At 29.5% G+C, this 27,640-nt stretch overlaps 1 protein-coding gene across 1 annotated transcript; it reads left to right on the forward strand.

Moving 5' to 3' along the window:
* Positions 1-26,439, forward strand: LOC107451908 (uncharacterized). The gene is made up of 7 exons (XM_016068141.5): positions 1-857; positions 6,753-6,864; positions 18,547-18,671; positions 20,550-20,646; positions 23,329-23,600; positions 25,033-25,147; positions 26,155-26,439. The coding sequence occupies exons 1-7, from the start codon at positions 791-793 to the stop codon at positions 26,387-26,389; spliced, it is 1,023 nt and encodes a 340-aa protein (XP_015923627.2). The 5' UTR covers positions 1-790; the 3' UTR covers positions 26,390-26,439.
* The last annotated feature ends 1,201 nt before the right edge of the window (positions 26,440-27,640 follow it).

Genomic DNA, 27,640 nt, shown 5'->3' on the forward strand with positions numbered 1-27,640 from the left:
GAAGAGTTGAGTTGTAACATTAGGAGAAAGTCGTTAAACATTTATTTTTAGAAATAAGAACAAATACCTATTTTTAGAGACATTTTAATTTTAAAAAAATTTATCGATATCCACGTACTCTTTTCTTGAAAGGCAGTAGTTCATTGTTAGCAAAATAGTTGATACGATTGAAAGTAAAAAACAATTAATTTCTTCATTATTATTCAAAAAAAAAAAATTTCACATCAATAATTTAGAACAAATAAAGTACTCTGACTAAAGAAAAGGTCACTTATACACCTATACGGAAGTCGAAAGCTGTTACTCAAACGAGAAAACGATTTTTTAAAAGCAGCGAAATTTTATATTTTCATTGCATTTCAAACCAAACGATAATTTGATGTGTTTACATTTTATTGTATAAACATTTTGAAATTTTCAATACCGCCGGAAGAAGTGCTTTGTATAATTTGTTTTTCCCTCTCGAATCATTGACTTCATCCGTTGCATAAGAATCTTATTTCACCTTGCCTACTTATTTCATTAACATCCGTTCTCGGCACAAAATGCGCCAAAACTCTTATCCGCGGAAGGAAATCTTCACAGGTAATGTCTTAAGAGCGGCGCATGCGTAGTAAAGACAATTGAGACAGTAGGCAGGTAAATATTCTTTCCGCCGCTTTTAAATGTGTTTCATTATGGAAGATCTTATTTTCTGAATTGCACGTGCGTTTATTTTATGTTGTTGCACTTGACATTCAGCAGGTAGCACTGCCTGATCAGTGTGAGGACTTAGCAAATAACAGAAATAATGTTTATGAAACATATCAAAGTTTTACTTCTATTTACAAGTATTCCTGCTTTATTTCAAATATTAGGTGAGTAAAATTCTTTGTTTCTGAAAATTAACAATCTGAAATATTTTTGAAGCAAAATTATTAAATGCGCTTTTTATTATTATAATAAAGCTTAAAATTGAAAACTTTATAGCTGGAACAATTAAATAATGAATAGACTAAGAAATCTTTAATTTTATTTGCTTTCCTTTCTTTTTTTAGTATGCTATGAAATATTGTTTTACATCTTATCAAATTTTTAAAATCAAATTGTGTTTTTTTTTTGTTGAAAACTTCTTTTACATTGAATAGTACTTAAACATCATAAGTATATCATAAGTACTTAAGTAATAAGTACTTAAACATCATAAACATTAAAATAAAAATTAAAATATATAAAAAATTATACTAATTAAAATTCATGAAGTTTTCTAATAAATTAATGTTTACGACATTAATATTAAAACAAGACAAATTATTAATCAACAGATAAAATTAAACCGATTAAAATAAAAAAATAAGGATAAAATAAAAATAATAAATAAATAAAATTTTAAATAAAACAATGAATAGAATTTCTTCTTTTCTTAAAATGAAACCTGTAAACGTAAATGAGACGTACGGTAATGGAAATTCCAACCGCAAGTTTAAATATATTTTAGGTTAAATAAATAGTTTTTAATTTTGGCCTGAATTGAGAAATAAAATTACTCATGTACTTATCTATGCTTACATAATAACTTGAGTTTTTTTAATAGCATTCTTTCTATGTTAAAATATATAAATCAGTCTGAATTAATAATATAATTTGTATTTTAAATTGTGAAGAGGAAGATTACTCTCACGCAGGGAAATATAAATTGAACAAATGAAAATTTTATTATGCGAAATGTCGCAACTTGAAAAATAACATTATTTCATCTCCTTTAAAAATAAATAGTACAACCAAAATTATTAGTAAATAACCAATTTATTGATTAAAAAGCTTTATTAAATTTTGTTTCAGTATGCGAAAACTATTAGACATATGAACTTAAAACTAGCTAAGTGTGTAGAAAATGTACTGGGAGCATTATGAAATAAAAATATTTAGTACTCGGTAATTATAGTTAGAGTTAATAACTATTAAACTTGTAGCAAAAATACCCTGAGGGCATTTCTGCAGTTTACAGATATGCGACTAAAGATTCTTGCTGTAAAATCTTCCTTATTTATGAGCTTAGTTCAGATTTTTTTTCTAAATTTAAATTTTTCCAGAGTTTTTAAAAAAAAATTATCTGTGCTATTTTTGGCCAATTTTTCTTATTTTCAATACTTGAAAATATTTTTTTATCCATAGTAAGAAGAAAATTAATTTTTCTCACCTCAGGGTTTCATTTTATAAGCTCACTTTAATGTCAAAACTAACAAAAAAGAAACCCCCCAAAAAAGAGAAATTAGATGCTGCCAGATGTAAATTTTACCATTTATACTGAAATTTTTAAGATATAAAACACATAATTCAAAAGAGGTAAAAACAGTTTCCAGTTTGAACTGCTATAATGATACAAGATTATTTTTGGAGATCGTTGATGAGTAACATTACTTCTCAATAAATGCCTAAATCATGCATAAAATTAATTTTGTTTTCGAACTCAATTGTTTATATTTCGTATCCAATTAATATTTACTAATGTGTAAGTAAGTTGAATTATAATATGATGGAATAAAGTGAATTATACTTAAGAAGCCAAATATAATTTAACTTGGTTAAAGTAACTTAAAGTTTCGTGAAATTTATTCAACTATGTACAAAATATTGAACAGTATGTAGTAGCAGTAATTAAACCTTCGTAATTGTTACTATAACAAGATCCACTGTAAACAATCATTATTATTTATTTGGTTTGTATTTGTCTAAAATGACTGTTTTTGATTTCCCTCACATAACAATCCCGATTCAACGGTAAGCCCATTCTAGATACAGTAACACAATCCTATCAATCTAGAATTGACCTAAAAAGAAAATAGAATTCTAAATATTTGATGAGCCTTTGGAGGTGCGGAATATGCAGGTAATGACCTGCTTTGCGTCTCTTTTATTTACACTTTCTAGCTTTTTTTTTCTTCCTTTTATCATTTTCAAACTAAGTCAAAGGAAACGTTGAGTAGGTTTTTGACAAATAGATTTCATTTTTTTGCGGAAAAAATGTCAATTCGGAAAATTCTATTTTATTAAATAATTTAAAATTATATTTGAAATTTAAAGACATGTGGTAAATTTCTTTTTTTAAAAAAATCGAAAATCACTTTATTAAAAAAGGCAAAAAGTTATTTTTGAAAAGAAACAAATTTATTATAAAAAGAAATAAAAAAGGCTGTTTATGAAAGAAAAACATCATTTTATTAAATAGTAATTATATTAAAAAAGTAATGTTATTAAAAAGTAATTCTATTAAAATAAAGAAAAAGCCATTTTATTAACCCTGTGAGCGGGAGGAAAATTTAATCACACATTTTAGTCAAAAAGAACCAGAGAAAATGTGGTCATCGCATGGACGTTCAGGATAAAGTGATTTGCTTATTTTATTTTTTTTCTTCAAAATTTGAAATGGTTGTTTTAAAAGAAATATGATTCAACTCTGAAATATCTTTTATGCTCGTGCTTGTTTTTTCCTTCGTAAACTTAATACGGAAAAAAAATCGGTCGCGTGACGCGGGCACAACTTTAATTGCAAGATAAGAATAAATCAAATGAAAGAACAGAATTAAAACACATACTGCTGATAATTCTAAAATTAATGTTAAAATTCGGAATGTCTTAGAATTGAGATCATACTTTTTACTTTGAGGTGACGAAGGGACTAAGGATCCTCTGAGACAAGCAGATCTTGCCATAGTCTCTCACGAAAGCGGGTTACTCAATTATAAATTCAGAAGATTTTTTGACTTCTTGGTTGGACTATCACTAATTAGATAATCAGTGACATGACATAATAAGTGATAATAATACTGATATCGCCATTACTTTGATTCGATCTTAGATATAACCAGTTTTGTTCTCTTCTACATAAGTTTCTATTATTCAATCACCTCACTGTACCATAACTTCTAACTACTCTAGTGTGCCTCGGTCAGTTTTTTTTTCCCCTAAATTGTAGAAATCTTAAAAATTCGCAAAATATTAGATATCTCAACAAGCTGGGAAGCACATATTTGACAATGCATGAACATTACTTTCGGTTTCACGTAAAAATCATACTTCTTCTAAAAACAACTTATTCTACATGAAATAAAATATTTTGTCCAACATATTATATAACATGTCCAAAAATTTTAGAAACAGAAATTACTTAAAAAGGGAAAAGCAATTAAAGTTTAAATGGCGTGTATAATTAGCTACAATGTATAAATGCCTTAATATCTCCATTAATTTTCAAAAATTTCTTATAAAATTCCGTATGCAATGCGCCTCATATTTAAATAGCTGATAGCTATTAGCTTGGAACGCGAAAAAGATAGGTTTCTTTTATCAAAAATAAAACACTGTCCCCTCAAGTTTTTAATATATTGTAAAAAAGTTATTGACATCGTCGTTACCTTTACCCTTGTTCAAAAAAGTTTCGTTTCTCGCTCACTCACAAATTCAATTTCTTTTCTCGTGTTTTGGGAGCCCTCTGCTTTCATTTAAAATAATGTTCATTATTTTTATAAGGGGATTCGATTAAGTATGTAAATATTCATTCTCAGATTATATGTTAATATTACCAGAATTGTTAATATTTATCTATCTGAGATCCGGTCTTTAAATAATATCAAAAAAATGCGATTTTTACTACATGTGTAGAAAAGGTTAACTTTTGGATGAGATAAAAAAATTAATTAATATTAATTAAAGTTTTAATATTTTTCAATTTTTACATAAAAATTATAAATTCTAGTCTTTAGCACTTCTCGCATGCTCTATGATATTTTTATTATGCATTTTTTTTCCATTTTGAGCATTGAGCAAAATTCAGAAAAAATTGAATAATAAGATTTTTATGTGCCATATAACAACCCAAAAGATTTCTACTATCAAATATCTTTACCCTTTCTCATAATTTCACGTTATAATTAAATACTTCCAACGCATAAAGGTAGAACGAATTATAATTTTATGTAGGCAACCACTTTCTGAATGGCATAAAAAAAATTCAAATTAAAGTAATAAATTTGTACCAAACGTTGCTAGATATATTGGATGTTGGATATAAAAAAATAAAGTATGCTAGAGAAATTTTTAACATTCTGTTAGCCAGGCTAACTAAATGTTAAGTTATTCTAAGTTATTGTGTTCAAATGATTAATTAACTCGTTTTAAAATTAGTTACAGTATAAATGTTGGTAAAATGAGTGGTATTACAAAATCAGATAATGTAGATCACTTTACCGTATAAGTTATTTTTTTTGTTCATTCTTGTTTATTATACTCAGTTTATAACATCATTACATTTCTATTTCTTTTTTCTTCTTACTTTTTTTTGTATAATTTTTGAGGATCTTGATTTTGGAGCAGATGGAGCACCGGTGTTATAACACTCGAATTACAAGCAAAAGTGTATTTTGTATTCTTCAATTACAAAAAAACAAGTCTAACAGTTATTTAAAAAAAACTGTTAGAATATCGGAATTACATATGTACTAAAATATTAAATCCAAAAAAAGAAGTAGCTTGAGAAAAAATTTCATTCATGTTCAAAAATTTATCAGTAGTTGATTTTGTTAATTAAAAAATTTCAATGATGAATAACTGTTTCTCTTAGATCTAAATTACTGCACATTTGAAAAATTATTGTTAGGAAGTGAGCCGTGTTTTGAACATTTTACCTTTAACTCAGGAAAAGACACCGGTGTTTCATGCTGCATTTCATATAACCATACATTATTAAAATGTTTTATTATTTTTATTTTCCAATGCCCACCTGTGCTAACATTTTGTCAGTTCAGGCATTTACAGGGTAGACTTGTTGACCATTCTTTCAGGGGCACCATATTAGGTGGGTAAACACAGTAAGGACAGATAGTACAGATAATGAAAAAACATCCATGCTTTCCCCGGGATTCAAACCCAGTACCAGAACCTTTCTAATGCAAGGCCTGTTCCCTGACCTCTACTCAGTCCGGTCGGCATATTATTAAAATGTTAAATATAACATATTTTACTTATTTTGACCTAAATTAATACAAAACGATGATGAAAATATTAAATAAATGCGTAATAAAAATATTTTAATAAAAAATATCCTTAATGGGTTAACGAGTGAATTTATTCCATCCATATTGATATTTTAATAATATAAAAAACGAATTCGATTGTTTGTTTTTTTTGCAATAAAAATAAGAGAAAATTAGCATAATCGTTTGACAAGCGATTTTTTTTTTCTCTTGCAGTCGAAGGTGTGGAAGATTGTGTGTATTTTAATTAAAATAAAAATCTCTGAAATCCTTATAAGTAAAATATTTAGTATATTTTGCAATAGTTATCAGGAAATTTACATTTCGTAAAATCTACTGGATTTTTTTTCCTATCCATGTTGGCAGCTATGATATTGTCTAATAATATAATAAACGAGTTCGATTGTTTGTTTGTGCAGTAAAAAGAAAAGAAAATTAGCAGAATCGTTTGACAAGCGATTTTTTTTCTCTTGCAGTCGAAGGTGTGGAAGATAGTGTGCATTTTAATTAAAATAAAAATCCCTGAAATTCCTTACAAATAAAATATTTAGTATATTCTGGAATAGTTATCAGGAAATTTACATTTCGTAAAATCTACTGGATTTTTTATCCTATCCATGTTGGTAGCTATGATATTGTCTAATAATATAATAAACGAGTTCGATTATTTGTTTTTGTGCAGTAAAAAGAAAATAAAATTAGCAGAATCGTTTGACAAGCGATCTTTTTTTTCTCTTGCAGTCGAAGGTGTGGAAGATTGTGACGTAGGTAAACAGAGGCGATGCCGGCAGGTCCTCGTTACAGAGCTAGATAAACAGAGTCATGCAGCCAAAGATCTCGAACTTCAATGCAGGTGAGTGTGTTGTGTGGGTCTCAAATGAAGGTCACGCCAAGGGAAGTCCTCTCGATAGATTCCAACCACGAAATAGGAAGAAATAACGCAAAAAATGGATAGACTATTTAATTTCTTAGTCTGTTATCAAAACATGCTTTAATTTGGACATCAAAGAAACACTTAGTAGTGATCCCCGCTGCTTTATTTCTAGCCAGCGATACGAATTTCCTAACTACGTTAATTAAAAATAACTCGATTTTATCAAAAGATTTTATAGCTATTCTATAAAGAAATGGGAATCTTTTAATTCCTTAGTCTGTTATCAAAACGTGCTTTAATTTGGACATCAAAGAAACACTTAGTGACGATCCCCGCTGCTTTATTTCTAGCCAGCGATACTAATTTCCTAACTACGTTAATTAAAAATGACTTGATTTTATCAAAAAATTTTATAGCTACTCTATAAATAAATGGAAATGTCTGTTATTCAAAAATAAAGCTCAATAAAAAAATGAAAAAAATAAATCATGAATATGAAGTTTTGTGCATATAAAGGATAACCTTAGAGACTAGGTTTAAGAGAGGAAAAAGAAACCTAAAAACTATAACACACAACTATATCAGAGGTATTCAGCTTTTTTGATGCTATTGATAAGCAATTTACTTTATTGATTTTTAAACGGAATTATGGTTTGGGTAAGAATAAGACTAAAGTCTCAAAACTTTTCCCGATAAACTAACCGTTAAACTATGAAGTCAATAAAATGTATATATTTACGATATAATAATGCTTCGTGAAAATGTATATAATTACGACCATTGGCTACGATATAATAATAGGCCGAATTTTTATCCAAAAATGTAATTTTTACATCAAAGTGATCATTAATGTTTCTTCTATATGTATGTGCTTTACAAGTTTTCAGAATTTTTACTCAATGAAAATACGATACACAAAATAATCATTGCAAACGTGAGATCTTAGAAAACTTTTTTTTAAAAGCTTAATATGATTTGCTTTACAAAAAAAAGAAGTAAAAAGTAAATTCTTTAAAAACTCCATTTTTTAAAATGTATGTACTACTAATTTATGCACTGTTACAACTAATTTACTTAAAATACATAATCAGTTTTAAAAATAGTGAATCATACACACCAGAATTTCCTTTTAAGAATACAGATACAGTTTCGAACAGATATATAACAAGGTGAGGTAAAATTGTTAAGTGGTAATTTTCATTTTTTGGTTTGCTAAAACTAAGCAGCGTTTGAAACTTATGATTAAACTCATTATATATTACTCAACATTTTAAAGGCACTGAAATATTTCTGAAAGAAAAATCTGCTGTAAATAACTAGCCGAACTTCTATAATTACATTTGGGGAACAAATGTATTGTTGCATTCATACAAATACTTGATCTTGCTTAATTAAAGAGTAGGGATTTCAAATCTGAAATAAGTTTTGCTCCTAAAGCTACAGATTTTTTTAAGCAACATTTATAATCTATTTTCTGTTGAAGTGTACAAGTTTGAAAACGTTATATACAACGGTGTCAAATTTTGCGACAAACTTTTAAGGGAATCAGGGCACATAATCAGGATTAAGACTCAGTGGGAACCTATGCCCGGAAATTTTGTCATTTGCGGCTAGGGGAGCTTCCCTATTATTACTTGTTCAGAAGCATACTAAGAAACAGTTCATAATAGGGAAGCACCCCTAGTGGCGTATCGCGGCATTTCCTGGCACGGGGTTCCTATGTAACTTTAATCCTGATGATGTGTTCTATCTCCTCTAGAAGTTTATCGCAGCATTTATGAGACCTCTTGAAATACATAAACCTTCTTAAACTTGTACATTTTGACAAAAAAAATGTCAATTCAAAAAAACTGTAGCTTGGAGAGAAGAAACTGATAGCAGATTTGAAATCAGCGATAAAAAAAAAAGTGACTTAAGTTTGTTAAGAAAATCCGATGCTGCAAAAAAAATTGTTTCCCCGTGTCATTAAATGAAACGATCGATACTACGATTTTAGAATTCTTCGTAAATAATAATGTAATAAACATTTTCAATAATAATTTCTAAAATTAAACTAACTATATTTCTTCCGTTACACTACATACTTCTATTTCCAGAACAATTTAACTATAGTTAAGATGCAATATTGTCATCCGAGATTTTTTACTAATTTGTATCTGAAATTGTCAAAATCAAAATTTTTTGAAGTGTGCGTTCTTTTTCCGTGAGATTTCTCACACAAAGAAATCATATTATTTTCCATCTTTCAAATCCTCCGCCAAATAGGCGTGGAAACTGCCAATGAGTATAATCAAACAGTGGTTGCGGAGGGGAATTATTTCAGCATGTGAAAGATAATAATGATTTTCGCTTGAGAAACCCCCTTCTTTTCTTCGGGATCAATGATCGCCAAAAGAACGTGAAGTACTTTCGAACCGTTGTTTATGAAACAGTATTCTCGTGACTAAAAAGATACCGTGTGGCGCAGGTCACATAATTCACGTCAGAAAATTTCGAGCTTGGCGAAAGTAAATAATAAATAATTAAAATTATTTCAAATTTAAGTATTTCTTTGTAGTTAGTTTTAAATATGTTTCAAGTACCTAGAAGCAGGGAACCAGGTTTTTCAAGCTGTCTATGAGGAAAAGGGGAATAATGCAGTGAGAGAATATAGATTATCCCTACAATAATTGAAGAGACATTTTCAGTTTTTGACATTTTTTTATTTTAAGTTTCTCAAGAATTATTTAGAGAATTATTTTCTAGTTTTGGAAGTGTTCAGTTCATGCAATTTTTCATATTTAACAATTAGGTTATGATATGAGTATTTAAAATAATTCTTTCATAGTGCGCATGCGCAAAAAAAATATTATTTTTTTTAAATTTCGTAGTGAATCGTATTTGGCAACTAATGATAAAAGTCTGATTTCAACGGCTTAAAAATGTAAGAAGTTTCAGGAAATTTTCTAAGTATTTTTTTTTCTGGATCAATCAAAATGATTAGGGGTTTTCCACAAATTTTATTTTGCAGTATTCCAAATTACACTTCCTTTTAATAACCGACCGGCAGAAACATATTTTATTTGTGAGCAAACCCCTTATCGTTTTGATATTTCTTTTAAAAAAGTACATTTTCATTATTACGTTTGAAAAATTATTAATGACTGGTTTTGTAAATTAAAGATATTGCTATTTCTCTTAGATCTAAATAACTGCGAATAAGTACAAGTTTTAAAAATTTTAATTTCGAAGTGAGCCGTGTCTGGTGGATTTTACCTTTTACGCAGAAAGCGACACCCGGTATACCATGCTATATTTCATAACTATAAACTATAAAAATATTAAATACTATATTTTTAATTTAATTTGACATAAACTAATAACAAAAATAATGAAAAAGTATGAAAAATATATTTAATGCAAATTTTGCGTGCAAGGGTAAATTAATTCTATTTTGTCAAATAAATTCCTTATCACTTAAGTTTGAAATTTGCTTTATAACCAAAAGGTGGGAAAAAAACAATCTCAAAATATCCAACAATATGCAAGAAATTTAAAAAAAAATCTAAATTTATCGTTTTCAATGCAATATTTGAAAATAACCAAAATAGTTAATTAAGTTTTATCTGTCGTATTTAAAAAAAAAAATTTCTCACATTTATGAGTTAACCTTCTTCTTAAACTGTATAATTATAAGTGAAAATCTCATTTTCAGTCATTATTTAAAGCTTGGGTCTCAGAAAGATAGACGGAAAAAAAGAAACACCTCCGCTTTTAAGTTGAAATTTGAAACTCCTATCTCTAATTTGCACCGGAGTTAATTGAATTTTCTACCGCATTCCCGTCTTTAATGACGCATCTACACCCGAGTTTAAAATTGCACGCATGCATATTTTTTTCCCCTGGCATCTTTCATTTCGTGTCTGATGACTATCCATGTTTTTACCACAATCGTGGGAGATGTTACTGTTTGTATCATGTGATGACAAAAGGGAAGAGGTCATGCCTTTGTGTGAACTGACCCAAGTCGTCGGTCATGTGGACACGTAGGACGACGATATCAAAAAATGAGACATTTTTCTGAGTCCAAATTTAGTTCGATTGAAATAAATTTTTTCCATAATGGTGAAGTTTATTACTACGCTGAGCAGAATTCAAGAACGAGTTAATGAAGTCTTGTCATAAGTTATAGAATTTCTTTCGTCGCCTTAAGGGCAGAGATGCCAACTTGCTCCGGACAGCAAATATATATTTTAAAGCGGTAGTTTATTAATTGTGATTCTTGGTTTAATAAATTCAATTTAGAAGATTTTTATCCACCACTATTTCTAAATAATTTATAGGCTTTTACAATTCACCACTTTGAAGTAATTATGTCATGCTATACCTTTTAAAAAGCAAGCAAAAATAGTTAAACATTTGCAAAATTTACTTTGTAATTATTTACCGTTCTTTTAATTATTTTGGCTTGTCCGGAGCAGTTGGCATCTCTGTAAGGGCTGCATAGGGATGCATTCGGTCATCCTAATTTTTTTTTTTTATCTTTAATTAAAATTTTGACCACATAATTTCTCACAGGATGGTAAAAAAAATGTCAATTTTAGACTGACAAACATCGGCAAAATACGTGACCAAAAATTTCTCGCCGTGAGAAATTCGAAATGTGTTGTATAATTGTTCTATTGAAAAAATTAATTTAGAACACGATAAAAACTAATTTACTAGGTAAAAGAAAGCGTAAATATCGAAAAATTGCCCTTTTGGAGTTTGGGCTAAATGTATCAAAAATATTTTTGAATATAATTATTTTTGAACGCGAAGCTAAAAATACATTTCCTTTGACAAATGGAAAATTTACTTCTTATCACATAAATCGAAAATAAGCCCCCAAGTAATAAAAATGACTATATTTTGGACTCAGCCGTGGTGGCTCAGGAAATAGCGCTCTTGCCTCCCAATGAGATGACCCACGTTCGATTCACAGCGTTGGTTGGTCGATACAAATTCTGTTCCCACCTCGCACCGGCCACAGTGCTGACATAAAATCTCCTCCGTGGCAGATGGATCATGAGTAAGAATTCCCTAGCCGAGGACTAAACGTGAGAGGGTTCCGTGGTTTTCCTCTACCTGAAACGCAGAAACGGGTTAGTTCAATCAAAATATCGACCGCGAATGCTACTTTATCAAAAACCTTGACCCAGGACGACATCTTTTGTCTTGTTGATTGACTACAAAATCACAAGGCTCCAGAGTTGACCATTGATAGTCGCAAACTCAAAACTGGGTTAGCTTTTTTAAGCCTGTTTTAAAATTAAGTTTGCTTCTTTTCAGAAGAAAGCGTGAAAAGCGAAAAATTACCTTTTTAGAGTTAAATGTCTGTTCAAAAATATTTTTGAAGAATATGCAAAGAATATCTTTCTTTTGTCACAAAGCAAACCTGTTTCTAATCATAAGAATCAATAATATGCTCCTAAATTTTTAAAAAAAATTGCTATTTTGGCCTCAACTTAGCCTGTAAATGATGATATAAAAAATTTATGCTAGTTTGCAACCATGTTGTGTTGAGCAAAAGAGTGTAAACGTTTCAAAATCATTTTCATTCCTGGTGATTCAAATGTAAATGAGAGAGAATTAAAATATATTTAACTCACAGACGGATTCTTAGCAGTCTAAAACATTTTTTTATTTTCTGTATTATACATGATAATTAGCATTATATGATAATACGAATATTCATTAATACCTCACTCAATCGAATGTGAAAATTGAATCTTTATTCTACTAAAGGCTACGACTTTTCCCAATCAACCAAATTCTGGATAATAATCTTTTACATGGGAAATACTAATTGGTGTGCATTATCTATTAGAAAAAGTATGAAAATGTATCATTTAAATGTAAATGTATATTTCTGAAGGCTGATAAAAAGCGTGCAATAATCTCCAGCATTACACTTTCCCTTTGCACTGTTTTTTTCTTTATTAGCATTTATGAAGCATTTATGAAATAAACTTATTTTATGCATTCAAATTTGGTACAATCGTATTTCAGACATACATGCCTACTAATTTTTTTTCATTTAAAATATTAATTTTTGCATGCGTCAAGTGAAAAACAAAATGGTAAATTTGCAATAATAAATGCGAAAAATTAATTTTGAATCAAATTTGGGAAAAAGGTCTACATAATATATTGAACATTTAATACTTGTTGACACTGATTGAATTAAAAAGGGGTCTGAAAATGCATGCCTACTCTTATGTCAAATATTCCTCCAAGATTTTTGTTTTATTTTTAGAATCGCTTCTTAGAAGACATTCAAATAAGAAAAAATAGAACTGGGTGATTTATCGAAGCATCGTAAAATATTGTTTTTAGTGTCGTTGAAATGGTATTTTTAAAATGATTCTCACGATGTATCATAAACTTATTTTGCACTATTAATTATACGATAATTATCGATAACTATATTATAGAGATCGTTATAAACACCAATAATATTGAATGCGATATTGTTGAAAGTACTATCGATACTTATAATTAACAGATATGTTAATATCGTGAGAAAATTTGATAAATATCGTGATATACATCAACGATGTATAAGGATATTACCATTTCGTTAGCACCCAGCAATATTTTAATCATAATGCTGTGCAAGTTGCGATCTATATCTAATCAAGAGGTAAATCAGTTTGGAAAATCTTTTTTAAAGCAAAGCTAATTGAAATGAACTTCGGTAGGAGAAATTTAAAAGTGTACGAAAAAGTTATTAATTTTATGATAATCATAATTTTATGAAATATAAAATCACAAAAATCTCTGCAAGCACGATTTCTTTCAACTAATTTGCCAGTCAATAATCCAGTTTTATATCCAAATCAGATAAAAGCATGCTGTGCAACATGAAGCAGCATTTATAAAACTAATTTTCGCTATCTATCAGCAATCCAATTTTATAACCAAATCAGAAGAAGGCGTGTTGTGCAACATAAAACACCATTTATGAGACTAGTCTTCACTATCACTCAACACTCAAATTTTAAATCTATATTAGATGAAGATGTGTTATTTAACATAAAAAAGCATTTATGAAACTAGTCATTACTGTCACTCAACAATCCAACTTTATATCCAAACCAGATGAAGGCGTGTTGTGCAACATAAGACACCATTTATGAAGCTAATCTTCATTGTCACTCAGCAGCTAAATTATATATCGAAATCAGATGAAGATGTGTTATGAAATATAAAACAGCTTTTATGAAGCTAGTCATCGCTGTCACTGACAATCCAATTTTACAACCAAATCAGATGAAGACGTGTTGTGTAACATAAAACAGCAATTATAAAACTAGTCATCACAATCCAGTTTTATATCCAAATCAGATTAAAACGTACTGTGTAACATAAAACACCATTTATGAAACTAATCTTCATTGTCATTCAGCAGCTAAATTTTATGTCCAAATTAGATGAAGATGTATTATGTAATATAAAGCAGCATTTATGAAACTAATCATCACTGTCACTCAACAATCCGGTTTTATATCCAAATCAGATTAAAACGTGTTGTGTAACATAAAACACCAATTATAAAGCTAGTCCTTACTGTCCATTAACAGTTCAGTTTTATAACCTAATCAGATGATGATGTGTTGCGTAATATAGAACAGCATTTATGAAATTAACTATCACTGTCCCTCAACAATCCAACTTCATATCCAAACCAGCTGAAGACGTGTTGTGTAACCTAAAATACCATTTATAAAACTAGTCTTTACTGTCACTCAACTGTTACATTTTATATACAAATCAGATAAAGATGTGCTATGTCATAAGAAACAGCATTTATGAAACTAGTCTTCACTGTCACTCAACAATCCAATTTTACATCCAAATCAGATTAAAACGTGTGATGTAACATAAATCATCAGTTATAAAACTAGTTTCCACTTGAAAATTTAATGTCTCACTTGTTCTAAACTGTCATTTAGGTTTTCATCTTCAACAAATTGAGATATCAAATAGAACAAAAGCAGTTACTGAAGTCAGCGAGCCGCGAAAGATAGGAATACACAAATTGATTCAGTTATTGATTCAGTTATTGTTCCAGTTAATAAATAAAAAAAATCATACCGCTTTTCTCTACATTTTTTGAATTTATTATTGTTTCTGTCCTGGCAATAATTCATGTAGAATCAGATTTTTTACCACTCATGAAGCAATTTAGTTTGACCAAATTTTATTAGATTATTTATATTAATCAGATGATTTAATTTCCTTATTTGTATTTGTTTTCGACTTACTTTATTTTTTTCGCTCTCTATTTGACGTTATATCTTTATTCTTTTTCTTGTATTTTACGCTCTAATATTTAAAAATGGTTTTTTTTATATCAAGTTCAACTAATATTAATTTGAGTAATCAATTGCATTAAATATTACTAGGACGCAAATATTTTTTTCTTCTTTTGCATGATTTTTTTTGTTAACATAGATAGTTTTATATCGCTGAATTCAAATCTGCAATCGGTATATATCTCCAATAAGAATGACATTTTTAGTCTAATTTTGACGAATTGTACAAGTTTAAAAACGTTATATGTAACAAAAGGGTCACATAAATGTTCCGATAAACTTGTAGGAGAGTTAGGACACATTACCAGGATTAAAATTACATTGAAATCTAAGCTCGGAAATGTTGTCATACTTTGCTTGATTTGTTTCCCGATTACATGTAGTCTCTTTACGTGATTCTCAACAAGTCTTTATAGGGAAAGCGCACCTAGCCACGTATGACGACATATGCGGGAATGGGTTCTTATGCAGTTTTAATTCTGGTGATGTGTTTTTGTCACTATTCAGATTTGTAGTTCACACCCCCGAATTAGGCAAGATCGATTGTTTGCATAAATGAAGCAAAAAATTTATTTGTTCTCCATTGTTTTTAATGAATATCTATATTATTTAATTAAGACGCTAGTATACATGTATATTGTCATGAAACCGATTTTTTTCTGGTTTCTGGTTTTGGCAAAGAAAAGTTGAAATAAACTGAGCTATAAGTTGAAAAAAAATGAAAGGATAAAAGTGATCAATTCCTGTAAACAAACTGTTTTATATTTTTAGCTTTTAAAATGCTTATGAATTTACGCAGGTAGCATACTCATTTAGATTGTTTTAGCTTTAAAAGTTGCTTATAAGAAAATACAGGGTGCTGATGACCTTTGAATTCTTTAAGCAAATGCCCTTAAAAACACGAAAAAATCTCTAAAAACCATCAAATACGACATTTAATTGAAAAATAGTGTTCCTTAAAATGCTAGAAACATATTTCAAAATTGACCTTTTTTTAAAAAAAAATATAAAACGCAACCTGCACTTATAAGATTAATACAAAATAATATAAAAATTAAAATAAATGAGAATTTTATTAATAAAATAAATGCCAATGAATAACTGATAAAGATCAATAAGAGTTTTATAATTTTTAGTTGAAATCTTCAAGAACATGAGAGTTACAGAATATTATTAAATATTTTTAATGATCTTAAAACTGAAAGTTAATAATTTTTTAAAAATCATAAAACTGAAAGATTGCCAGAAAGCAAATTCTTATCTCTATAAAAACACTGTTCAACATCAGCACCTGTTATTGTAGGAAATTTAAAAAAAAAATACGATTCAATTATTAATTTACACTAATTTATAAAGAAAACAAAATTGGTTAATAAGTTAAATGATTTTAAAGTGAAAAATATTCAAAATTAATGAAAAAAAAATTGTTACAGAAAGGACAAAAATCTAAAACATGAAAAAATGATTCAAGGAACCATTGAAAATGCCTCATAAAAAACAATAAAATATGTAAAAAGAAAAAACTGTTTTAATCATCAGCAAGCCCCATCATCAAGTCTCATCATCAACAAGTCATTCACCATCAATCACCCCAAAGGAGCGATGCATCATTTTATCAATGGACATAGGCTAAAAAGCGATGCCGCTTGATGCAACCTAAATATTTTGTCTTAGCCTTGATATACTACTTCTATTTTACCTTCTTTAATGCTATATATTTTTCTCATCTTTTTCTTTGTTTTTTTTAAATTCTTATTTATTTATTTTGTTTATATTTTACAAGTTTTCTGATAAAAGGGATCTACAACTATTGTTTCCAAGCACTGAAATTAGTATTTTCGTATAAAGAGAATAATTTTAATAATGAATTAATCTTAGTATTTACGATAATTCCCGAAAGGAATTTCTGAAACCTTTTAAATTAAAAAATGAAATTAAGCAATACATAAAGGATAGCAAAGTTGATAATAGGCAATTTATATTAAGCATTCTTAAATATTTAGAACAATGATCAATTCGCAAAACCCTAAAATAAAACTTTTAAGAGTAAAGTGAAAAAAATTTATGGATTTTCTTATTACGAAAAGTTTTTAAAAAAACGAAATAAGAGAAAAAGAAATAAGTAAGGATTATGGAAAGTATTTCTAGTAGAGAAAAAAGTAATTAAAATTTTTTTTACATCTTTTTGTACTTTTTTATTTACTTATAACAAAAAATATTCTACTCTTTTACTAATGCGATCAAAAACGCTATGATAATTTAATTGAATAACTTTCAGTTTTGATTGAACAATATGGTTAAAGAAATAAAAAGGATTACGACAGAATTAGCGAGGGCTTACGCAAAAATTATTTAATATAATTATAGAAAATGGATAACGAACCTCTATATATGTAATTTGAAACTAATTCAAAATAATTTTTTATATTGCTATAAAAAAAAACATACTTTGCATACAAACTATTTTTAAAAAATTATGAACTTTTTAAACTTGCCTTTTTACTAAAAACTCTATTTTTTTATTTATAAGAAAAAGGCTTAACGCTATTAGCAATTTTTAACCGTTTTATTTCGTAACCGTCGTTGAACAGCCAACCCAATTTAGGGTTTATGACTACCAATAACAAGCTTAAGCCCTCCCCGCCCCCGTAAAGTGGCATCCGGGAGCACTCCGAAAGTTCGAAGTGAGCATAACAGTTCAATTACATCAGCAAACATATTCAAAATTTTCAAATTAGAGTTTTAACAAATAGGTAGAATATTAAATATGAAATCCAGAAAACAGTGCTACTTAGAAATAAACTAAATGCAAACAGACATTACAAAGAAAATAAACAGTAACAATCAGGAGAAATATTGATGTCGCATCATCAGTAGGGGCGCAAAGTTAATAAAAGGAAACAATTTCACACGAATACGACTACCAATGTTCAACTCCGTAACCTTGCAATTTCGAACCCGATCCAGAAGACAAAGAAACTCCTTGATCAAGTATTGGGAAAAATTTGCCTTCGTGGAGGATTTTTTGATGGAACTAACCCGCATTTGCTTTACATGGAGAGGAAAACCATGAAGACTTTCTATGGTTAGCCTGACTACAAGGGGACTCTAACCCATGATCCGTCTAATACTGAGGATATTTTACACCAACACTAATTTATGAAGAATAGTGCGAGCCAGGTGCGGAATTCGTATCGACCAACCATCGTCGGCATTCGAACCCGGTTCACCTTATTGCGAGGCCAACACTCTTATCTCCTGAGCTATCGCAGCTCGTTTATACAGTCATTAATGCAAATGACTTATTTATTTATTTTTCTAGAAAACTGGAGGACAATTTAAACTGCATGGTTCTTCAAATCATCAAATGTCCAACGCCGAATAAGAGCGGAGAGCTCATCAACAGGGCGTGGAAATTCATGCAGGACAACTGTGATTCTTTTGGAGGTGAGTAGCCACAATTCTCCGTCATAATGACCAATTCTTGGTTCTTTTCTTTCGGAAGATTCTGATTTATTATATGTATCCATCAGCCGACAATTGTTTCCAGCTACTTACGAGATACCCGAATGTCTTTGTACTTCCGGAGATAAATATAAAGTTCTGTTGTTCTGTCAAATAAAATGTTATTTACGGCGTAAACAGCACGTTATTGTGTCAGTATATTGTAAAATCGTGGAAGAAAAGCATGCTTTTTGATAGTAAGCAAAAATAAATAAATGATTCACGCATGAAAAAAACGGCAGTAATTCTTAAAACTTCAATTTCTGAAGCAATTTTGCTTAAGTGCCTATTGAAAAGATTGTAACAGTTGGGAATACAAACAAAAAATAAAGTTTAATTGATTACTTGAAGAAAATAAAATGAGCTGCAAAATAAGTGCAATCTAAATTTTGAAAGGTAAATCTACTTCAAAGTTTTAAAAATGTTCATGCAATTTTTAAATGCCTAATTAAAAATAAATTTAAAAACGCATCCAGAAATAAATGCAGTGGTTCGGAACTAACAGTTTGGGGTGATTTTATTAAAGTGTCAGATTTGTAAATTGAACTGATTGTAACAGTTTAGGAAAAAGAGAGGTAAAACTAATTGCAAAATCGAAATAAATTAAGTGTTTTGGAGAAATACATGATCAATCTGAATTTTTTTAAATAAGTCTTATTTTGAATTTTATTTTATAGTGATCATTAGAAGAAAAGAAATTAATATAAAGCCAAATGTATTAAAAAAAATAATAATCAAGCGAAATACCTTTTAAAAAAATGTTGTGATTTGCTATAAAAGTTTATAATGCCTAATTTGTTGTGCTCAATGCAATGGCAGGGCCTCTATGTTCATAATTGCAAACAGAAACTCATTTATTTACGTATAAATGTTTTTGATGAACTCAACATAAGCTCCTCCAAAAGTAAGGGAAAAGATTGAATTTGGAAAAAGCGTTATCTATAATGGTCAAGAACTCGACTGCTTTTCTTTTCTGTTTGTTTTTTCATTTCCATATAAAGAAATTTCCTATAAACTCAATGATTTGTTCACCTGTTGTGATTGGTAGTATGTGAATTTTGATTTCTTTAACAATTTTAATTATTTTAAATGGAAAAAATCTTTAAAAATAAAATTAAAAAAATGTACTTACACTGTCCCCAATTTATCTTAAAGCTCGGAAGAAACAAAAAATTCTATCAAAATCCCTGAAGTCACTAGTGTGGAAATCAGAATGTAAACGTAAAAACCAGTTTGATTGTCAATGAAACTTAGAGGAATTTCTAAAATCAACTTTTGACAACTCGATGCTTCCTTTGGCAATCAAACAGGTTTCGACGTTCTCCATTCTGCCTCCTCACTAGTGAAGCTTCAATAGCATTTCTGTTTCTTTCTTGCTTAAATACTAATTGGCAACCTTTATGGTGTGCACTTTGTAGACTTTAGTTCATATAAAAGCCGACCAGACTATGGGGGTCAGAGAGCAGACCTTATGTTTGAACGATCCCGGGCTCTAATCCCTGTTGGAAGCATGGATGTTCTTACCTTTTTATTTGTTCTATCTGTTCTTATTGTGTATAACGTTGACACTTCTAATATGGACCCCCTGAAAGAGTGGTCAACATATCTGCATTTTTGATACCCGAATGACGAAATGACAATACATGGGTAATCGTTGGAGAATAATAGTTTTTATGAAGATTCTAAAACACATATTAAAGCGCAACTATTATAAAACACCATGCATGTATGATATTTATTGTGCTCATTTTTTGGAGTTAACTATTAAATGCTTTGTTTAAGGATATTCTCTCCTTTTAACATTTTAAATGCACTTTGCAGGTTGGTGGAGTTATGATTGCTTTCATTTGGAAGACATGAAGAAATGCGAAAAAATATTTGCATTGAGGGATGCGCCAACTTCTCAAGCTTCTTGCCGGTAAGTGTGGACTGATGCAGTCTCTGAAAATTTGGTTTAAAGTATTGAAACATAATAGCTGTATTTTGCACCATAATACGGTACCAAATCACTGCAACCTTAATGAGGCATTACGCTGAACCATTTATTCCGTTGTAGTTGAAACTTAATATCGTGTAGAGAAGTAATATAAAATAATTATAAACTTTCTATACTGTTAAAACTTTCTAGGAAAAAATGACTAAATAACAATATATTTAATTGTTATTTTATCATATTTAAGCAAAACAGTCAAATAACCATCATTAAGATGGTGATGAAAATATTAACAGTGAGAAAAATCGTTTTTTAAATATTTTTACCCAAAATGGTTAAATAGCAAGAATTTTATTGTACTAACTAAGCCCACCTAATGATGCAACTTAGTTCTTTGCAACTGCGTACATATTATAGCCTAGAGAGCTAATCTGTCAATCTCATGACTGACAGAACGGGGGTTTGAATCCCAGAGTTGACACCTGTATTCCCCTTAACCCTCATGAAGAATTTCCAATGTCCTGCTCACTCTAATGCTCCTTACTTAACCGCTATGTCCAGTTGAATTACTTTTTTTTACGTTTTTGAAACCATAATAGCTGTAAATGGTTAAAAACTCGTATAGTTTTGTATTCATGACTTAATAACCATGCTAGTTGTAAATGGTTTCAAAACAGTAAAGGTGGAAAATATTCTTTACCTTAAACTTTATGGTTAATAAGATGGACAGACTACTGCCGGTTATTTTACCATAATTTTAGATTGAAAATTCTAACAGTGTTTATTTCAAAAATATAGTTATAGTATGCACCATATTATAGTTGCACAAATTTGAACCATATTATATTCGACGCTTTTAAGAGTGAACATTATAGACGTTAATTCCGATACCTTTTAGGACACGTTTTAAGAACACTTCTACTTTTCTTATAGAACTTTAATTCAAATTTGAAGAAATATCTTTCTACAATTACCACCTCTCTGTAAACATATCCTTTGTTTGTTGCATTTATAGAAATTCTTAATCTTACCTAACTCGGGTGTAGGGATTTCAAATATAGCATTAGTTTCGCTTTAAAAGGTACAACAGATTTTTTTTCAGATGACACTTTTGTCTACTTTTTGTCGAATTGTACAAGTTTAAAATGTTGTCGCATGCGGCTAGGAGCACTTTCCTATTATGACTTGTTCTAAAGCATATAAAAAAACAGTTCATAATAGTGAAGCAGCCCTAGCGGCGTATGAGGACGTTTCCGGGTTCCTATGCCATTTCATACATGATGATCTGCTTTAATGTCTCTAGAAGCTTTTCGTATCATTTATGCAACCCTCTGTCATATATAACGTTTCTAAACTTTTTAAATATAAAACATTTATATTAAACTAGGGTCTAAGCTCCCTGTTTGCTGCTGTCCACCAACCCCGATGATTGTTTTGCAATAATTGCTATTTCTTTGCATAAAACAGTTTTTTTTCTACGAAAATTTAAATTATCAGCTTTAAATATATGTACAGTGTGCCAAAAAAATAAACCAACCTGAATTACTTTTGATCTAATGATTGGATTTTTACGTTCTAGAACTCAATCTTAATGGCTCAAGGGGGTGACCTCATATATTCTAGTAAATAAGTGAAGACGATATTTCAAGGTACGAAAATAGACACAAAAGCTTAGATTCTCTGAATAAACATACCTTTTTTTTCCAAAGGATTTGGATTTCTGACCCCTAATCTATCCATAGAATTCCATGCGAAAAATACTTCTTTTTTTTTAATATTCTATTTAAGAATGGTCAAAAAACTTTTGAATTGTAAGGTATACAGCATTTTGCATTACTTTAACGAATGTAATTTTACGTAGCAAAATACGAAATTCAAGCAAACTCTGTTGAATAGTTTTAGAGAATCAAAAGCATAATAATAGCTGTACAGGTAAATACCTTAGGGATACAAAAATATTTATCGAAATGCAATAATTTTATGACTTTTACTAATTTTATGGAAACCAAAACCATGCACATATCAATGTGGGAAGACTGGATCCTGCCACGAGATTTTGTGGCCAATAAAAAAGCATCGACAACAATGAAAAACTTTGGGAGGAAGATACTTTTTTTTGAATTATTACTTTTGCCAATCCCAGTTGCTTACATAATTACAAAAAAGCATTTCTTTTTATTTGGTTATTATAAATAGCTAGGTATTTATTAATTTTATCTGTGGTATAATGGTGCATGTGGTATATGTGCTTTTAATGACGCAAGCTTATTTTTAGACACCTAACACCACAGGCATAAATCATTTCATTTCAATCTTGATAAGGTAAACATTGTTGATAGGGTAATATTTTGCCAATGCTTACAAAATTACCAAAAGTAGTGCTCTTTGTTTGGTAATTATAGATAAATAAATAATTTTATTTCAGCGTTGCTATGGTAATTATTGTTGATAGGGTAATATTTTTGCAGCTGATTATCTAAATTCAGCTTTTTGTGAACCATAGTTCATTATCTTAATTATATTCGTTTTTAATTTTCTTTGTGAGACGAAAACATGCAGAAAAAAATTTATGTAAGGAGTTTTTCCGCTTTTTCTAGCATGTCATTATTATACTTATTCACTTTTTTTTTCTTGTATTTTTAAGTGTATTATTATGTATTTTTCTAGGGAATACGATCGTTTTCGCCACTGTACAAGTGATGTTATAAAAAAACAATGCGATTCTGAGGACATTCATTCAATGGGCAACTACTTACTTGACAGTGCGGGAGACATGATTTGGACCTGTCCTCCTCAGCCTGATCCCATCAAATCTCCCATGGTGGACAAAGGTTTTGTGGGAGTGCTGCCCACACTCACTGTACCAGCTATAGCCGAAGAGTCTCATTTGAGATCTGTGTACAGTTCCGCCCTCACTGGAGAATCTCCGTTCGTTAGCGGTAATAATTTCTGATGCATGCACTTTTTTGTTTCACATTTTTTAAAATGATTTGTATTAACATTTTTATAAACGGCTTGTCAATTAACAAAATCGTTGTCTTTAAAAGTATTGATTCGTTGATGATTGGAGGTCACACTTTATCAGGCATTTTCTCGATTTGTGGAAATAGGAAACCTTCTTTGCTAATGAAGAAGGTAGTAATCATTCAGATTTTTGCTCTAAATGTTGAGAAAGTAGACTTTTTAATCATCTTTCATTAATGATGAAAGTCGTAGCCATTCAGATTTTTGCTCTGAATATTGAAAAATGAGACTTTTTATTCATCATTCGTTAATCATGAAAGTAGTAGCTATTCAGACTTTTGCTCTGAATGTTGAGAAATTAGACTTTTTATACCTCTATCGTTTATGATGAAAGTCGTAGCTATTCAGACTTTTGCTCTGAATGTTGACAAATGAGACTCTTTATTCATCTTTCGTTAATGATTGAAGTCATACCCATTCAGATCTTTGCTCTGAATGTTGAAAATTGAGACTTTTTATTCATCATTCGTTAATCATAAAAGTCGTAACTATTCAGACTTTTGCTCTGAATGTTGAGAAATTAGACTTTTTATTCCTGTACCGTTTATGATGAAAGTCGTAGCTATTCAGACTTCTGCTCTGAATGTTGACAAATGAGACTTTTTATTCATCTTTCGTTAATGATTGAAGTCATACCCATTCAGATTTTTGCTCTGAATGTTAAAAATCGAGACTTTTTATTCATCATTCGTTAATCATGAAAGTCGTAACTATTCAGATTTTTGCTCTGAATGTTGAGAAATGAGATTTTTTATTAATCTTTCGTTAATGATGAAAGTTGTAGCTATTCAGAGTTTTGCTCAGTATCTCGTAAAGAATGTTATAATCAGTCCTCTTTCGTTGATGATAAAAATCAGATCTTCTCCAACATTTAGTAAGAATGATGAAAAATTTCCCTTTTTATAAATATTTTTATAATTAATTGATTAGATGCTTCTACCTATCCAATATATAGATATACATATATACATTGATATAAAATTATTTTAAACTGTCTATAAACTAGACAGCTATTCAGCGAAATGTACTTTCAAAACAATGATCTAACTTCCAACAGAAGGATTCTCAGCATATGAATATCTTTATAGCCAAATCTTTCCCAACAATTAACAGTAACTTAATTATTGTGTTTAACATTGAAAAAAAACTGATGATTTTATCAATTAAAACTTTATTGCATTACCAAAAAATTGGCTAAGTTTCATTAATATTTGTTTTATTTATGAATTTATTTTAATTAAAATTTAAACTTAGTTTTTGCATTATATGTCAGATTAAAACTTTTTACTATAAATATCACTATGAAAAATTGATTCGATTGATTACAGTTGCGATTATTTTTTTCAGGGTGTAATGCCAGAGCTACAGAAGAAATGAGAGGCTGCCTAGATCGTCATCAGTATGAAAGGGACCAAGCGCTTGGAGCCCGAGATGATGAGGATCGATTAAGAAAAGAATGCTGGTACATACTTGTCACTTTACACTTACCATAATATTAGGGGAACCGGAAAGTAATGTTGTTTCGGTGCATTTGATATTTGTTATCAAGATTTTATTTTTAATCAATAATGTATTCACCCACGTTAGCAACAACCTTTGAACGCTGGATCGAAAATGAATCGAAATCGATCGAAAAAAAAATGAATTGGTTTTTAAGACTAGCGAATATTTAATGCTCCGAAACGACATTACTTTCCGGTCCCCCAAATATATTTGTGCCACCATGAAATAGTTTAAAGGAAAAGAAGCTGAAATTTTAGTTTTGTTACTTTGATAAAATTTATCATATATTGGTAGAATATTTTTTACGAGCTAAATAATATAATAATTAAAAAGTAAAAATATTGACTGATTTCCTTAAAATAAAATTGTGCTGTTGCAGCGGTAATTTATTTTTAAATCCGATGAATAATTTGTGAGGAAGGCAGAAAAAATCCCATCAAAACCAATTGGGTTGCCTATCTAACAATCGCCTTGCAACTCCGGCCTTATTCCACTATCTATCTAGCAAATTTTCATGCTCAGTTTTGTCTTTTTCAGTAATAATTCGTTAGGCTTCAAGTACTTTTCCTTCGTTTTTTTCTCCCTTTTTTAAAAATCTCTGAATGCGCGTATTTTTACATTATTTATATCGTGGAATTTAATGCTTTTTATCAGTGTGAGAGCTGATTAAATAATCGTGACATAAAAATTTATTTTTACTGTAACATGTTGCGCAATGGGTAATAATTCACTCGCCAAGCGGGTAGACGCCTGGAAAAGACTTCTGGAGAAGGCCAAGGCCATAGCAAAGCTGTAGTGCCACTGAAGAAAAATAAAAATAAAAAATTTAATCCTGAAAGATATAAAAAGTTAAAGTAAACGCGACTTACGTATGAAACTATTATTACTGATTGCATTATTTAATCAAAAATCAAGAAAAAAAAGTGATTTTTGATTCACTCCAATAATTAAAATTGAACTTTTTAGCGCAACTTGGAACTACAGACGATGTTTGCAAAATGCAGTCCGAATCCATTGTTACGATACTCGAGAAGTGGATGTGCAATCAGCCATTGACGTTATTCCGCACGACAGGGGGTTTCTCTGCCGCAATCATTGGATCTACACATGCTCTGGAGCAATTAATCATAGGTCATTGTCTAGTTGGGCCCATATATTACTATTTATTACAATATCCATATATGCGACAGTCATGTATTAAACATATCTTCATAGATTTTGTACATAGTTTAATAAAGTTGTGTTTTTTTATATTTTGATAGATTTTTATTGGTTTTAGAAATTTATGTATAGATATTATGCGCAGATAGTCAGGAATTCAATAGCGTATCAAACCACATGGTATCAAAATTGGAGATACAGATGAAAGTCGAAAATTGGAGATATTGAGCAAATAATATTATCTATATTTCAAATAAAACCTAAGTGAAAGCAAAAATTTTTTTTTTAAATCAAAAATTCAAACTATTATAAAATAAACAATAAATATTTACTAAAATTTATTTTTTTGTATGCAATTATGTTTGGACAAGCAAATTTTATGTGCAAAAACTTTTCAATTTGCTTAAAACGTTCTCGAGATATAACTAAATACGCAAAAAAGGAAATTAATATTAAGGGATTCATACTTTTAACCACTCCCCTGATCATACTTCCCAGATTGCTGCTGCCCCCTATATTTAAGCGTCAAAGACTGAAATCCGCTGAAGAAAGGGTATGTTTATGCTGTGAAAGTATTCTGAAAGATTGTGTCTGATTTCGTAAATTAAAATATCGTATGCACTAATTAATTAGCATATTTGAGGTCCACCCTCCTCGGACCATTGAGAATGAGTCCTCGAATGTGAAGATCCGCGGTCAAAAGTTATTTATCAACTTTATAAAAGTTATAGAAAAGTTATTTTGAGTGCCCCCCTTTCTTTTTTACAATGTATATGATGGATTAAGCTTAACTTTTACAATAATAATCTCATTGCTGTCGCAGACAAATTTGGATTGATGAAGATAGTGCTGCAGATTTTCATAAATTCTAAAATTTTTACAATATTCAAAATTTATGAGCATTGTAAAAGTTCAATCTAAGCAGAATTTTTATAATAATAATCTCTTTGATGAAAATAGTGCTGCAGATTCACTCCATAAATTCTGCTAATAACCTACCTTCTTACGTTAATAATATATGATTTCATCGAAAATTATAGGCTTATAAAAATTCCCTAATAATTCACTTAAACCTTTCAATCATTCAAATTTTCATTTATAAATTGGCATTCAGATCACGATTAATCCATTGGTAGTATTTCAGCATACTATTTATGCGTTATTTGCAGTTCCTTAATATTTGATACTTTTTGCTGTTACCTAATATTTGATATTTTTTGTAAAAAAATAGTGTGTGTATTTCCTAGTATATATGAAATCACAAAAGGATTAAATGCATATTTACTTATTC

Source organism: Parasteatoda tepidariorum, chromosome 7, assembly GCF_982258835.1.
Source record: "Parasteatoda tepidariorum strain Cologne lab strain chromosome 7, Ptep-v5.0, whole genome shotgun sequence".
Taxonomy (NCBI): Eukaryota; Metazoa; Arthropoda; class Arachnida; order Araneae; family Theridiidae; genus Parasteatoda; species Parasteatoda tepidariorum.

Coding starts and splice junctions, on each gene's coding strand:
- LOC107451908 (XM_016068141.5), top strand. CDS start 791: ATGTTTATGAAACATATCAAAGTTTTACTTCTATTTACAAGTATTCCT. Junction 18,672..20,549: donor CAACTGTGATTCTTTTGGAG/GTGAGTAGCCAC, acceptor TGCACTTTGCAG/GTTGGTGGAGTTATGATTGC. Junction 23,601..25,032: donor AGAATCTCCGTTCGTTAGCG/GTAATAATTTCT, acceptor TATTTTTTTCAG/GGTGTAATGCCAGAGCTACA.